Below are 13,352 nucleotides of genomic sequence, written 5' to 3' on the forward strand. Positions count from 1 at the left end.
TGCGAAGGCAAGACAACTGCTGGTCCTTAAGGGTGACGGAGTCGATTCCAAGTGAATGCAAGCGTAGCAAGGGGGCGGCAAAAACTAAGGTGGGCCGTTGAGATAAAAAGATTTGCGGGGATAGGATGGCAGTGGCCTTCGCAAGACAGGGCTAATCGCAGAGATATGAGAGACGCGTTTGCCCTGCAGTGGGCGTAGCCAGGCTGATGGTAATAATGATGATATATGGCAATGATGACTGCTGCAAAGGAAAAACCGTGCACTAAGACGAGGCCACAGAGCCTTGGGCAATGTAAGGCTCGATACTACCTCGCGCCTGGAGAGGATAGATGCCGGAAAATTCAATTGCAGTGTTTGGTTTTGAGGCATTCAGAGCCTTTACGCATCACTACCCTATATCGTAATCATGTCACTGCCATTAATTCAGGAGTAATCAAACTCTGGAATACTTTGTTTAAACATGCGGATAATTTAGCAACTGTGTGCATGACTATCAGCTTATAAGTAGTTTCTTCGTTTTATTTTTTTTTTGCACTTGAGAAATACTTCGCCATGTTTGTTTAATTTATATAGTGGGATAGTGTACACTATCAGTACTTTGTTTTTGACGCGATTTTAGAACTGGAGATTTAACTCTTGTTTAAATACTTTTTGCAAAAGGTTATTCTGCCGCACACGACTTTCCCTTCAACTCTCATTTTCCAGCGGATGCCCCAGTTGTTCATTGAATGGTTGGCAAGCAGCGCATTCGAGAGTGGCAAGCAGACGCAAAGCCATTCGTCCCGCAAGGCGAACACAAAGTGATGCGCCCTTCCACTGACGGTCGTAAAGAAAGAACGCTGGCTAGAAATAAAAAAAGCAAATAAAATCTCAAGGCTCTTTTTTTCACCACTCATTTATTTTATCGCGCTGCGTGATCCGCTGATATTGCCGCCCAGCAAGTCGTCGACAAATTTCTTCATTTGTGCTGAAACCAACAAAAATTACCAGAGTTTGCGTGCGCCTGCAAACGCAGCAAACGAAGATCTAGAACTCAAAGTAAAAACAACAATTGGTACGAAAGCACTAATCCGGAGGCTCAGAGTCTAGACAAATCGTCTCTTGCCGACTGTACACGTCCGAGACAATATAATATGTAGATGATAATGATGGTGATGATGATGATGATGATGATGATCATGATCATGATGATGATGGTGGTGGTGACGGTATATCGAGAAGCACGAGCACCCCATGCCCCGACGCTGCCCCCTCATTATCGTCTTCTGCGTAGCACGAATCCATGCATTAAGCATTCTTTCATTTTATCCTGCCGACCTTCCTCTTGTTCATTATACGTTTGTTGTCATAGTTTCTCGCACCTCTACAACTTTTGCTTTCATTCATTCGCTTGTTAGTTTATCTCTAGCAGGATATGTAAAATTAATATAACGAAATTATTTCACTGTATTTGCATTGTAACTTGTACTGTAGCAGTCATGCAATTTCGGTCGCTCTATTTGTTCGCCACGCCTCGTGCTAGTGTGGCATGAAGAAGTAGAAGAATCTGCAACTGAGCGTACCAGTCGGCGATGTCGACGCTGCAGAAAGTTAAGAAACGCCGGACGGGACATTCAAAGTGCCTCACTTCACATGTCAATGGCAAGCACGGTGAGGTGCCGGCATCCGGCGCTTCCGCGGTGGCCGAGGACAAGGGCAGGAGGGAAGAAAGCGTTTCGAGCAGCGCCGAAGCCACCGATCGCCATCAAAAGAGCCGCAGCGCTTGCACTGCCGACCTACCGCTTTCCGAACCCATCTCGCCTAATGCTGTTCCTGAGTCCCAGTCACCTGAAGACGTCACCGCTCTGCCCAAGGCCCCCTTTTCGCCAGTGATCTCCTCGTCTCAAGAGCATGAGAACGTCTCTGCGGTCTCCAAGCCCGTCTCGCCAGCTGATGTTCTGGGTTCACCAGCGCCGTACAACGTCACCGCTGTCTCCATGTCCGCCTCACCGGCAGTTGCGTCCCCGTCGCAACAGCCTGACGACATCGCCGACATTCCCAAGCCCGTCTCAATAATACGCGCGCCCTCCTTGAATGAGCTTGACGATGTCCCTTCGGTCGCACAGCCCGCAGTGCCGTCGCACCATGTATCACTGGTAGGTACCAATTCGTACAGGGCACTTGTATACACACCATATCCACATTTCACGCCAGGCAAAACCTCAAACCCTTGCTTAGAGCACGCGCATGCTACGAACATTTCAGCTAGAGTGTGCGTACAGGTGAGCCTAGCCATTCCGTTCTAGAACGCGAGTATCCAGTTTCAAACTCTCAGTATTGTTAGGTAATGTTGCATGTGCGACCTTAAGGAAGTTATTGAACTTCCTTCTCAGGATAAATGAAACATTAATCATGCATTAATTCCATGAATTGACACTCTTAGCTACTCATAAGGTTAGTATTAAACTTGCCTCAACATAGATGCATGACATTGAAGCACGGTGTGGTTGATGTCTTCTCAGCTGAGCTGAGAATTGGTCTCACGTGTGCATCTTCACACCAGACCTCTTTTCTGCTTGCCTTAAACAATCGGATTTGTAGTATTTTATATCGTTGTTATCACAGAGACCTTTTATCGGCGAGTACATTAAAACAGGCGGCGAAACAAAATACGCCTGGCATCACAGATGCATCTCAGCTGACTTGTATGCTTGACGCCGCTCAGGCGCATTCATAGGGTCTGAAAAATGTGCTTTGAAAGCTTGTGAAATAGGCACGGAATATTAGTGCTGGGGCGCATCCAACTGGGGAATGTATTTTCTGTGACAAAAGTGGCATGCCATTCATCTCAGAAAATGAAAAGAAACGCCGACGGGCTTTAGCTCTCGTGGACTGAAATTCGACGGATTTTAAAAGCGCTTTTCATTGCTAAACGCAGATCGTAGTCAGTTGTGTTCAAAATAGCCTGTCTAAAAAGGTACCAGCACGGCGCTACTAATTACATGCATACAAAAATGTATATGCACAGGACTGTAATTCGTTTAACTGCTATACTCTGGAAAGTTTTAGTCCACGCTAAGGCCATCAAATTCATTTGCATTCCGCCAGGTGATGCCTCTCCCCATCGAACCCGATGAGTACCCTCGGGTACCTCGCATGCACCGAAACTCCCGTGCATCCCTTTCCTCCGTAGGAAGAAGGAGATTCAGCTTGTTCACGGACTTCACTGACCTGCGCAGCGGTTTCACAACCGTCCTCGCCCAGTCGACGTACATGGTGAGCAGACGTTTAATCTGTATATATTAATGGCATTAATGTGGACCTTGACAGGCCCAATGTAAGGTAAATACAGTAAATAAACCTCCATGTAGTTATGGTGAGATATAAAAGCAGTTAAAATCTGATTTTTTTGCGACTGGCTTTTAAGGACAAGATTCAAGGCTGTAGGAACCATACCGCCTAACCTCATTATAACTAAACGGTTCATAAATAAATAATGGATATAACGAAGGAGTGACGATTCTCCTTGGAAGCTCGGTCAACATCTGCTATAACGAAGCTACGGTTATAACACAGTAATCGCCGGGCTTCTTCAACTTCGTTATAACGAGGTTCAATCTATCTAATTCACGCCCTTTCGACGCTGCTTCCCCAATCCACCATACCACTCAATTCCTTGCAGCAGAACGTTTGTAGAAGGAGAAGAATAGCAATAAGCGTGTTTTCAATCAAATAATCAGTATCTAAAATCAAATCAGTAAATCAATTCGGACTGTGCAGTAGGACTCTAGTTTGTCCAAGTTGATGCATTTGAATTTCAATATGTGTAAACGCGAAAAAACAAAGGCTGACACGCGGAGAGCGGCACACACTACGGCTTTTGTCAACTGGTTACTATGACAGGAGCATGCACGCATACTGCACACGCCTCAAGATAGTTACACTCAAAAGGGAGCACACGTGATGCTCATTCTAAAGCTCGTATATCAGAGGCGACACCCAATGATGTCACTACTCCGTCCAAAACGGTGACACTGCGGTACCACTTATTACCTAAAACTTATTTTACTATTAAGGAATGCTTGCGGAATTGGCTTCGCATGCTAGTATAATTCATCAGGGCTTAAACATTCAACAATTATTATGGATCTACGCAGCACTAAACTCAAAGCGTGACATCTGTTCTACCCTGATCTTTTCGGGTACGCAATATGCTACTGTGAAGTTCAGCATAGGCATCAAAGCGCGACGCTTGTGGTGCCACGCTGGGGTGCATCATGGAAACGAATCCTTACTGCCCTGCAGAAGTAGGTCTAGCGCCTTCCAACCGACTGCAGCAATATAGCTTTGTTCTCTCCCGGAATATGACTTATGTGAATATCTGTGGCACTCAAATACGGTACCTTTTATGTTGTTAGGAATATCTCGTGTTTTCAGTACCTTAATTGTAGTGTCTGCGGTAAGGTATCGGGATGAGGTGCAATCGCTTCTTTCTCCGGTTGACATCTTGCAGAAGTATACTTAAAAGAAGGGTTCCTTGGCGTGCAACGGAAAACTATTGTGGCAGTGCAGCAAGCTTTATTTATTACGGCGCAGCCGCTCGACAATCCGGCATGTGCACAACAGATCATAGAACGCTGAAGAGAAGCAGGCAGGCACTAAACAAAAACGAAGCCTATCTATGAGAAAAGCTGTTTACCTGTCAAATAAACTTGGCAGTGCCCACACCCGCACGCACCCTAGACAGCAGTCTGAACCGAAAACGGTCGCAGCTACGGACTGCTGTTATCATTGGGTAGAAATACAGTAAGGAAGGTTATAGTTGAGAAAAGTGTTGAGCAAGTCAGGGAATTTCTTCCGATTGTTCGAAAATAGTCTCATCCTGAGAATCAAGGAGTAACCCTCCCCAATCCCGAAACAAATACCCTCAGCCCGCGCCCCAGCGACCGTTATAAAGAACAGTTCGAGTCAACAATCATAACAGCATTACGTGCAACTATTGCTTTCCAACTGCACATCTTCCTTGCTTCGCACTAACGATAGCGCAGTCAAAGCCGTTGAGCAGAGCATGCCACGCATATACGCCTCAGGTATACCCCTATTTAGCATTTTTCTGACCGCAATCGAGCGGCTCAGTGTCTGTGAGAAAAGTGGTACTGTGGCATTTTCTGCCTTAGCATCACACAAAAGACCTTTTTGTAGAGCAGAATACGGTCAGTGTTTCAGGTTTTCTACATCCCCGATAATGATCCGAACAATACCTATCCGAACTGAAAGTTCTCTTGATACAACCGCAGTTGCGGGTTCGCTCTGTATGCGTCATTTAGTTTTCTTTTTCTTTTTCAGGATGAGGCACGAGAAACCAGCCGTCTCGCACAAAGCTTGCAACGAATGGAAACCAAGGCAACTGTATTTCTCTGCTGCCTTTTTCTCATATTTCTGTGCATAGTCATAGCGCTGCTGCAATCAAAGAAAGGGAGAGGGGAAGGCGGACGTCTGTGCGCGTCGCAGGACTGCAGAGCACACAGGATGCTCTTCCAGTCTGTTCTTGACAAAAGCGTGGACCCGTGCGAAGATTTTGGCGCGTTCGTTTGCCCACACCACGAGCAATATTCAAAAGAACCATTCTCCGTGGACGCAGCTACGACGACGCTTCCGTCTATGTACCAGCGCTGGCTTGACGGACTTCAGAAGCTCATAGAGGACGGAGCAAAGCTTTTGGGAGCGGCTAGGAAAGCTGCCGCAATGTACAATGGCTGCATGACACAAGACCGATCGACCAATGACAGCGTGACGCATTTCATGGAGATGCTCGGACTGCGACGGCTCGAGCCGCGTGAGCCGGAGACAAGCGCATTTGGTGTTCTTCTGGACATCGCATACAACTGGCAGGCGCCGCTGTGGTTCCGGGTTGCCGTATTGCCTTCGACCACTTTCCATCCAGTTCTCAGAGTGCTCATCAGTCGCAACCCTCTGATGGCAGAGTGGCAAGCACAACTACAGGCAATCAATGGCACTCAAGAGTACCGCAAACGCTGGAGCGAAACGATGGACGTTCGCGCCAACGACAGGGTCATCTCTCGTCATCTCAAGACTAGAATGAACATCTTCCGCATGTTTTTGAACACGGACCTATACGGAACACGCGTTCCACGTCATTTTTCGCTTGCAGATGCCTCCAACCACGCTAATTTCGCCAGCAACATGACACTATTGCTTCACCAGCACATTAAATCTATCCGGAACTTTACTCGCCAAAACATGATCATCTTCGAAGAAGCGCGTCTCCTGGAAGCTAGCAACGCGGCTTTCACCAGGTATGACAACAGCGAGTTGCTACAGCTTATATGCTGGCTCTTCAGGGATGTGTACGGCCCGATAGCCGACCCATCTCGGGCACCGTCGCACAGCGTTGGCCCTGACACAAAGACGCGACTTCGATACTGCTCGTTTGTGGTGGAAACCAGCAACCAGTTGTTGGTCAACGCACTCTTTGCTGTGTCGCGCCTGACACCCGACGAACGCGAATCCATCGATGGTTTGCTCAGGTCCGTGCAGCAAGCAGCAGTGCAGCTGATGAGAGACGCGGATTGGCTGGAGTGGCGAAGCCTGAACGTAGCCATTGCAAAGCTTGAAGACATCGAGACTCTGATTTGGCCTCGCAATGAGCACTTGACCGACGGCGGACTCTTCAATTTTTACCGCTTTTTCCCTGACAGGGCGACCTCCATCAGCGCATACTTGGTGCAGACAAGAGAGGCCATCAGAAAGTACATAGCGCGGGGCCCTCAAGAATGCGCGGAGCTCCTCGGCGCGCCTGGCAGCTACGCCGAGCCATTATTCAGTTACTCACACGTGATGAATGCAGTGCACGTCTCCATGGCAGCCTTGTCGAGACCTTTGTTCTATGGGTCCGGGACTCAGGCAATGCTTTACGGAGGCCTCGGTTACCAATACACACGAGAGCTTGTACGAGATCTGGACAGCATAGCGGTTCAAGTTGTCGCGCACGGCAGCGTTAAGCACCGATGGCTTTCCAGAGCTCCTGCTGCCGAGTATTCTAAGCGCGCGACGTGTCTGGGTGCGGTGAATCTTTTTCCCGAGACGCCTGCTCTTGAGGTGGCGTACACGACCTACCTCAAGGCCACCGGGAAGCAAGCCGAGGAAGAGCCCAAGCTTTTCATGAAGATGACCGAGGCACAAGTTTTATTCATAACCATGTGTCTCGGAATGTGCCATCAGCAACGCGTACAGTCCGCAAGAGTCTGCAACAAGGCCATAATGGGCTTCCGCCCCTTTGCTGAGGCGTTCCATTGCGACGCAGGGTCCAATATGAGCGTACTGCAGAAATGTGGCTTTTTCCAGTAAAATTTGCCGGAGAAGTTCCACATTAAGGTTTTTTGTTTGTTTGCTTGGTTTCGTGTTCATGAGCAGTCTTAGACAACACGCAGTGAGCAGCCAGCATTTCCTGGATTTCTCGGCGAAATTCACTACGGAGGAATTTACACATACATCTGTTTTCGTCTAGGTGACAGCTTTTATTTGTTCGTGCAAAGAAAAAGCCTAACGTGAAAAATAATTTCTAATCTTAGTCGTAGTGCATGCATTCTTGTGTCAATATGTTCGTTTAAAAATAACAGCAGCTTTGGTGCAGACATCAGGCATTTCTTTGATTCTTTTGTTTATGGAGAGCATATTTCGTTTCTTTTTGTGATGTTTGTTTCCTCCTCTAATATTCATTATATGTAATCAGCGTCAGGTGGCATTTTGCTTTAGATGTATTTTACTGTGCTTCTACAATGAAGTGCCTTTGTATTGAAGGACATTCTAGTTCGCTGTATGGACTGTCGCTTAGAATTTAGCTGCGCGAAGAACTAATCGCTCTTGGAAGCTATAATGCTGTCTCTGTGCATGTTTTGATATCTGTCTTGATTGTTATGAGTGAGCTATATGAACAAATGGGCTGAAGCAGTGTGCCCTTTGTATAGTGTACCGTGTTCCTGTGCAAGAAAAGATCGCCACGGTGGCGTCGCAAGGCAAGTAGGAGTCTAGAACAGACCTATCTCGAAGAAACTCATTTTGCTTAGAGTACCTTCAACACGTGCTCACCTTATTCAGTACTGAAATTATACGCGTTATTTTAACGCACCCTCATGTATCGAAGGCGCAAAGTAGAACACATCATCTGAAAAAGGTTCGTTGCTTTCATTTGTTGTTCTTGCCATTACTTCCCTCCCCCACTGTAACGCCTCACAGCACAATGCTTAGTGTAATAAATGAATAAAAAGTGCTGTTGTTTGCTTACTCTAGGAAATGAATAAAAGTTACGCTTGTTGCGCTAATTTTCACATGCGAACTAATCGATTTTAAGCTGTGAAAGAAAAAAGATGTTTCGCACATGTTGGTGTCACTTCCAGAACAACTCCATTTAAAAATCAATCCGGAGTTCGATGCGCACATAAGAACTGACTATTTCATTGATTTTGTTATCACTCCGGATTAGAATGTCTGAATGACAGTGTTTCAGGGAATACTATAGAACAGTGTGTACAATATTATTCCCCGCAAGACTGTACCGTTAAATATCCTCCTGCTGGATTCATAGAACGGGAGGGGTCCCTGAAGGCTTCTTGCGATTAGCCGGAGTTGGAACCAGCCAGCTAATCAATTCGTTGATCGATTGCCTACTTTTGTGACAAGTTATTTACACCTGTTCCAATTTTTTCTAGCTTTGTCTTACTAAATATGTGCATTCCTTACTTCTGAGTCGTTACTTTATTTGTGCCATGTAAACAATGCAATTTCTTCTGAGACGCCAGAATTTGTCAACAAATGAGAAGCAGCCAGAAGGGAGAGAGCGCTTGTATATTATGACAATGTTTGGTGTAAGCAGTTGACGATGGATTAGAAGTAGTCTCACCGTATCATAATTTTCAACAGACTTGCACTACTGGTGTGAACCGGTTTCCCAAAAACTATGCTGATTTCATTATGTAAGCTGTGGTACAAACTAGGTGAGCGCAGTTTAAATGGTTGAGCAGTTTCACAATGTACACGTGTACTTCATGGCCAGAGCGCACACCCTTCTCACTGACCACTAAGGGCGCCTCCTCGTTAATAACAACGGCCGTGGCCGCATCGGCAAGTTTGTATCGAGTGGAAGGCGCTAAGTTTTGAAGAAAGGAACTCTGCGAACGGCTCATTAGGGTTATGACCCTGGATGCCGTTGTCTCAGCGATAACATTCTAATTTCGACAGTTTAGAGTACACCGAAGCCCTGTACCAACTTACTACCCTGTACCACTCTGCGTAGAGTTGTGGAGCTAGTCCACTGCAACCATAGACCCCACCCCGGCGGATGGAATTCACAAAGGCAAGCAGCAGAAATGAATCGACAGTCCAATCCATGAGCCGTGAGAGGATCTTCTGGCTCGATCACGCTCGAAGAGACTTTGTCAGATTCAATAGGCAAAGAAGGTAAATGAAGCGAAAGGACTCCAGGGCTGAGGAAGGCCGACCATTCTTTCTTTCCCTTATGTATCATAATCCGTAAACCTCCTGATCAGCCTTCCAATTAATAAAATTTTCAAGCAGTCAATTTACTGCAACCTTTCACCACGATCTCAAACTGCAACTTACTTGCTTATATTATGATTTCGACTACAATCTGAAATCAATACCGCGTAGCCAGTGGCAACGCCGGCATCTGGAACGCATTTTAGTTTCGTGTCCCAGCTAGAAACACAAGTACACTACGTCACAACTTCTGTGAAAACATGTTGGTTTCTGAGAAGTTAATTTTTTTTCTCGAGGTAAATTTGCAATACCTATAAAGTAGTTTTCTCTAGTAATTTGCAAACTCCACATGAGAGAGATGTGTGCACACGGTAAGCCGCAAATGAAGTAATGTTTTATGCACTGGAGTAAATTATTGGAGTCCCGACTTTCCAAGAGGCAACTGTGGTCGATTGAAGTTTGATACATTTGGTAGGGCTGTTTACTGACAAGGGCTCCTTACCGTTCGAAAAATGTCTTTGATATTCCATCTGGTTCTTCATACTTGTTGTCATCAGAGTTTAACTACACCGTAAGCGCTCCCGCTCGCCACTGTCAAACAATATGTCAATGTCGTTTTGCATCCACTTTATGGGTTAGGGTCTGTATAGCCATTATCACGTGTGAACACTGGGTGAGAGTGTCTGCTAATGGCATCTGTATCTCTTTCTTTACTGGATCTTTTCCCGCTGCAGGAGTGTTGGGAAAATATATATCTCCAGAACTTCATTAATTAACACTACTATCGAAGTAGTATCGTATTCAGACATGCCGGCAAGACAGCAAAGCATGATCATAAGCAGACCAGGCTGGATACGTGCGTTAGCACGTATGCTCAGTTTTGCTACGTTAAAACCCTGCCACCTATCTCGTCCTGCGGACAATACGACGCTGATTCGGTCGAACCTAGCTCCAACCGCTATATATGTCATTTTTTATACCTAGCTTATTCAATGTAAAAATCTGCCTTCTAGCTTAAACGAAGTGCCGTGGTAAATGGTGTTCATTAGAAAATTTCGTGCATTTTTTCATTGGTAAGCAGTCTTATCGTGATATAAAACTCCAAGTATCGGTATTGCACGACCTTTCGCAATCTTTAATAAAACTTTAGGCAACCTACTAACAGCCCAGTTACACATTTCTTAAATATTTTTTTTTTCGTGTAGTCTTGAACAAATGTAACCAATATGTTTGTTTGGTGTGTTTTTCCTCACTCGGAACACCAACGCAGTGCGAGAAAGAATGTAGAGGGCATTGTACTTGACTTGTACAATGCTTTTCCTTTATACTCCTGACTTTCTAAATGCGCTTGAAAACAGGAATTTTCAAAATTTGTCGATAAATTTCGTAATATATTTATCCTTTACCGAAAAATGATCAACTTAAACAGTGTTCTGTATATTGCGCGTTCGCTGTTCAAGCTGCTTTCTGCAAAGTAACTTTAGTGCGGTTCTTCTTCTTAAGACAAAAGTAAAGCCCGTGATATTTGAAAATTGTCTGTCCACTTGGTGCTCCTGCGTAGCACTGTTGTCCTATAGCGACACCCATTTGCTAGCTAGCACAATCAGACGTTAAAACGCTGCTTCTAGCACTGACTGAATAATGCCTTACGAATACACGATGTGTCCGCCCCTGCAGCAGTGCCAGGAGCTCTTTTGTGGAAACTTCCGGAGACTACTCAACGAAGAAGCTGTCCATACTTTTACCGCACGTCTAAAAACCACACAGGGCCAGAATGCAGTACCGCATGTTTACATGCGTGCTCCTTGCGGCCTGAGCAAGCGCAATGTGTAAGCTATTTTTCATATGCGGCGTCTGTTCATGCGAACAATGGCGTCAAGAAGTCTTTGCTCACCTATCTTCGCCGAAATTAACAAAGGTCACCATATGTCTAACGCGTGCTGCGCGTCCCGCACATTGAATGCCTTACATTAAATTCTCTCTTCTAAAATCTTATCAGCGAGATACATTACTGCTCTATGCAAAGCACCTGTCATGCGCGTTTCCTTTCTTTTTTTGTTTGAAGCATGCGACAAATGTGTAGTGGGCTTCACTTTCTCGTTCATAATAATCTGTATAATTAATGGGAGTGAGCGGAATGCGCGCCACGTGTCTATCCTATCCAACTCGTGTTGTTTATTCCTATACTGAAACGTTGCATATGAACCGCTCGTATGGAATTGTGCAAACATAGAGTCCCTATAATACGGAAACATATATACAAACCCATATCTTGTCTGTACGAAGTTCATAAATAATGCAAATAATTTCGGTACGAGTTCCATAATGTGTACATGATATCATGCAGTCCATAGGTTCCAACACGTGCTTCCATGTAGGCCATGCCGACTGCAGATGCTCCCTACTGACCACATCAAATCTATTGGAAACGTATGGAATTATGAACTCGTCATATGGAAATTTTTATTAGGGTTCAGCATAAAATTATTTTCTCAGAAAACCGTACCAGAGCACTAGGCGTCTTCTTTTTTTGAACACCGCTTATTTGCGTCCTTGAAGCATAAGACTGGCCTCAAATTAGTTGTGCCTTCTAGCCGGCATTGTATCAAGTTATTGTGCAGCAAGAAATTGCGTGAGATCATTAGAATACCGAAGGCAGTTATTGGCGACATGATCAAAACACTGCCTTGCTATAGGCTAGCCGTGAAAAGGAATGACATTAAGATGGCTTTTCACCCCAACGATTCAGCAAGAACAGAGTCAAGGGAAAAATCTTGGCTTGAAGATAGATAAGAGAAAACAGCCACCAACATAAGACGGTTTACTGAAAATTGTTAAGGATCCACACCATTGTTGGTGCACACCAGATCAAGAAGCCATTTCCTCTCGGAAAGGAGATGTTGAGAATTTTGTTTGCAGTGCAACACATTCGAATTGTGTGCAATGATCGTTTAAAGCCTCCTTAGTACGGCTATCACAGGGCCGGTGAAAATGTGCGAATTAACATAATGTCGAATTATCTCGTGGGAAAAAACAAGAGGCAAGTATCTCACATCAAGAACCCTTTAATTCTTGAAAAACCTTTATTAACTGATTGCATCACGTGAGGAATGCGAATAGAATGAAATAAATTCAGTTTATTTGCACATTTGCAATTGAGGTGGTCCCAGGATATAAGCAGCGAGTGCCGTTTCACATGCCTATCGACCCTTATAGCGCAGTGTAGCAAAACAACATTAGTGCAGAAGGGGTTGCAGCTTGTTTTATGAAAAAGAAGGACGCAGTAACTGCTTCACTTCACAGTGGACACCTCAACTTCACCTTATGGGAGAGGATGAAAAATAAAAGAGGTGGCGTAGAGGAGGGCACCGGAATAATTTCAATCACCTGGAATTCTTTAACGTGTACTGACATCGCAGGGCATACGATCGCCTTTTATGTTTCGTCTTCACCGATACGCGGTCCCTGCGGCTGGATTAGACCCTAGGGTACTCCATCTTAGTAGTCAAAGGCTCTGGTCACTGAGCCACCTCGGCGGGCAGCTACAGCAGTAGCTTCAGAGTGCGGCAATATTCTTTTCAGTTTCACTAAATTGTGGAGTGCGCGCACTGTGTCGGCTGAAAGCACATTTGTGCTCCATTACACTGAGGAAATTAATAGCCTCCGGCATGCCGCGCGCACGCACAGACACACACACACGCGCACGCACAAAGACTTCCAAGCACGCACACGCGCGCACACATGCACATTTCTACACAGACACAAAGGCGCGCACACATACCCCCGTAAAAAATCACACCCGGCAAAAACGCGCGCAAGAAAAAGTAAAACGACCACAGTCACGGCGATAATACAAA

General features: G+C 45.4%; 1 protein-coding gene across 1 annotated transcript; it reads left to right on the forward strand.

The window, feature by feature from the left end:
- Window positions 1-1,571: 1,571 nt before the first annotated feature.
- LOC144097848 (neprilysin-2-like) lies at window positions 1,572-7,347 on the forward strand. Its single transcript, XM_077630462.1, has 2 exons — window positions 1,572-2,135; window positions 5,326-7,347. Exons 1-2 carry the CDS (start codon window positions 1,572-1,574, stop codon window positions 7,345-7,347), a joined length of 2,586 nt encoding a protein of 861 aa, XP_077486588.1.
- Window positions 7,348-13,352: the final 6,005 nt, after the last annotated feature.

This window comes from Amblyomma americanum, chromosome 7 (assembly GCF_052857255.1).
Source record: "Amblyomma americanum isolate KBUSLIRL-KWMA chromosome 7, ASM5285725v1, whole genome shotgun sequence".
NCBI lineage: Eukaryota > Metazoa > Arthropoda > Arachnida > Ixodida > Ixodidae > Amblyomma > Amblyomma americanum.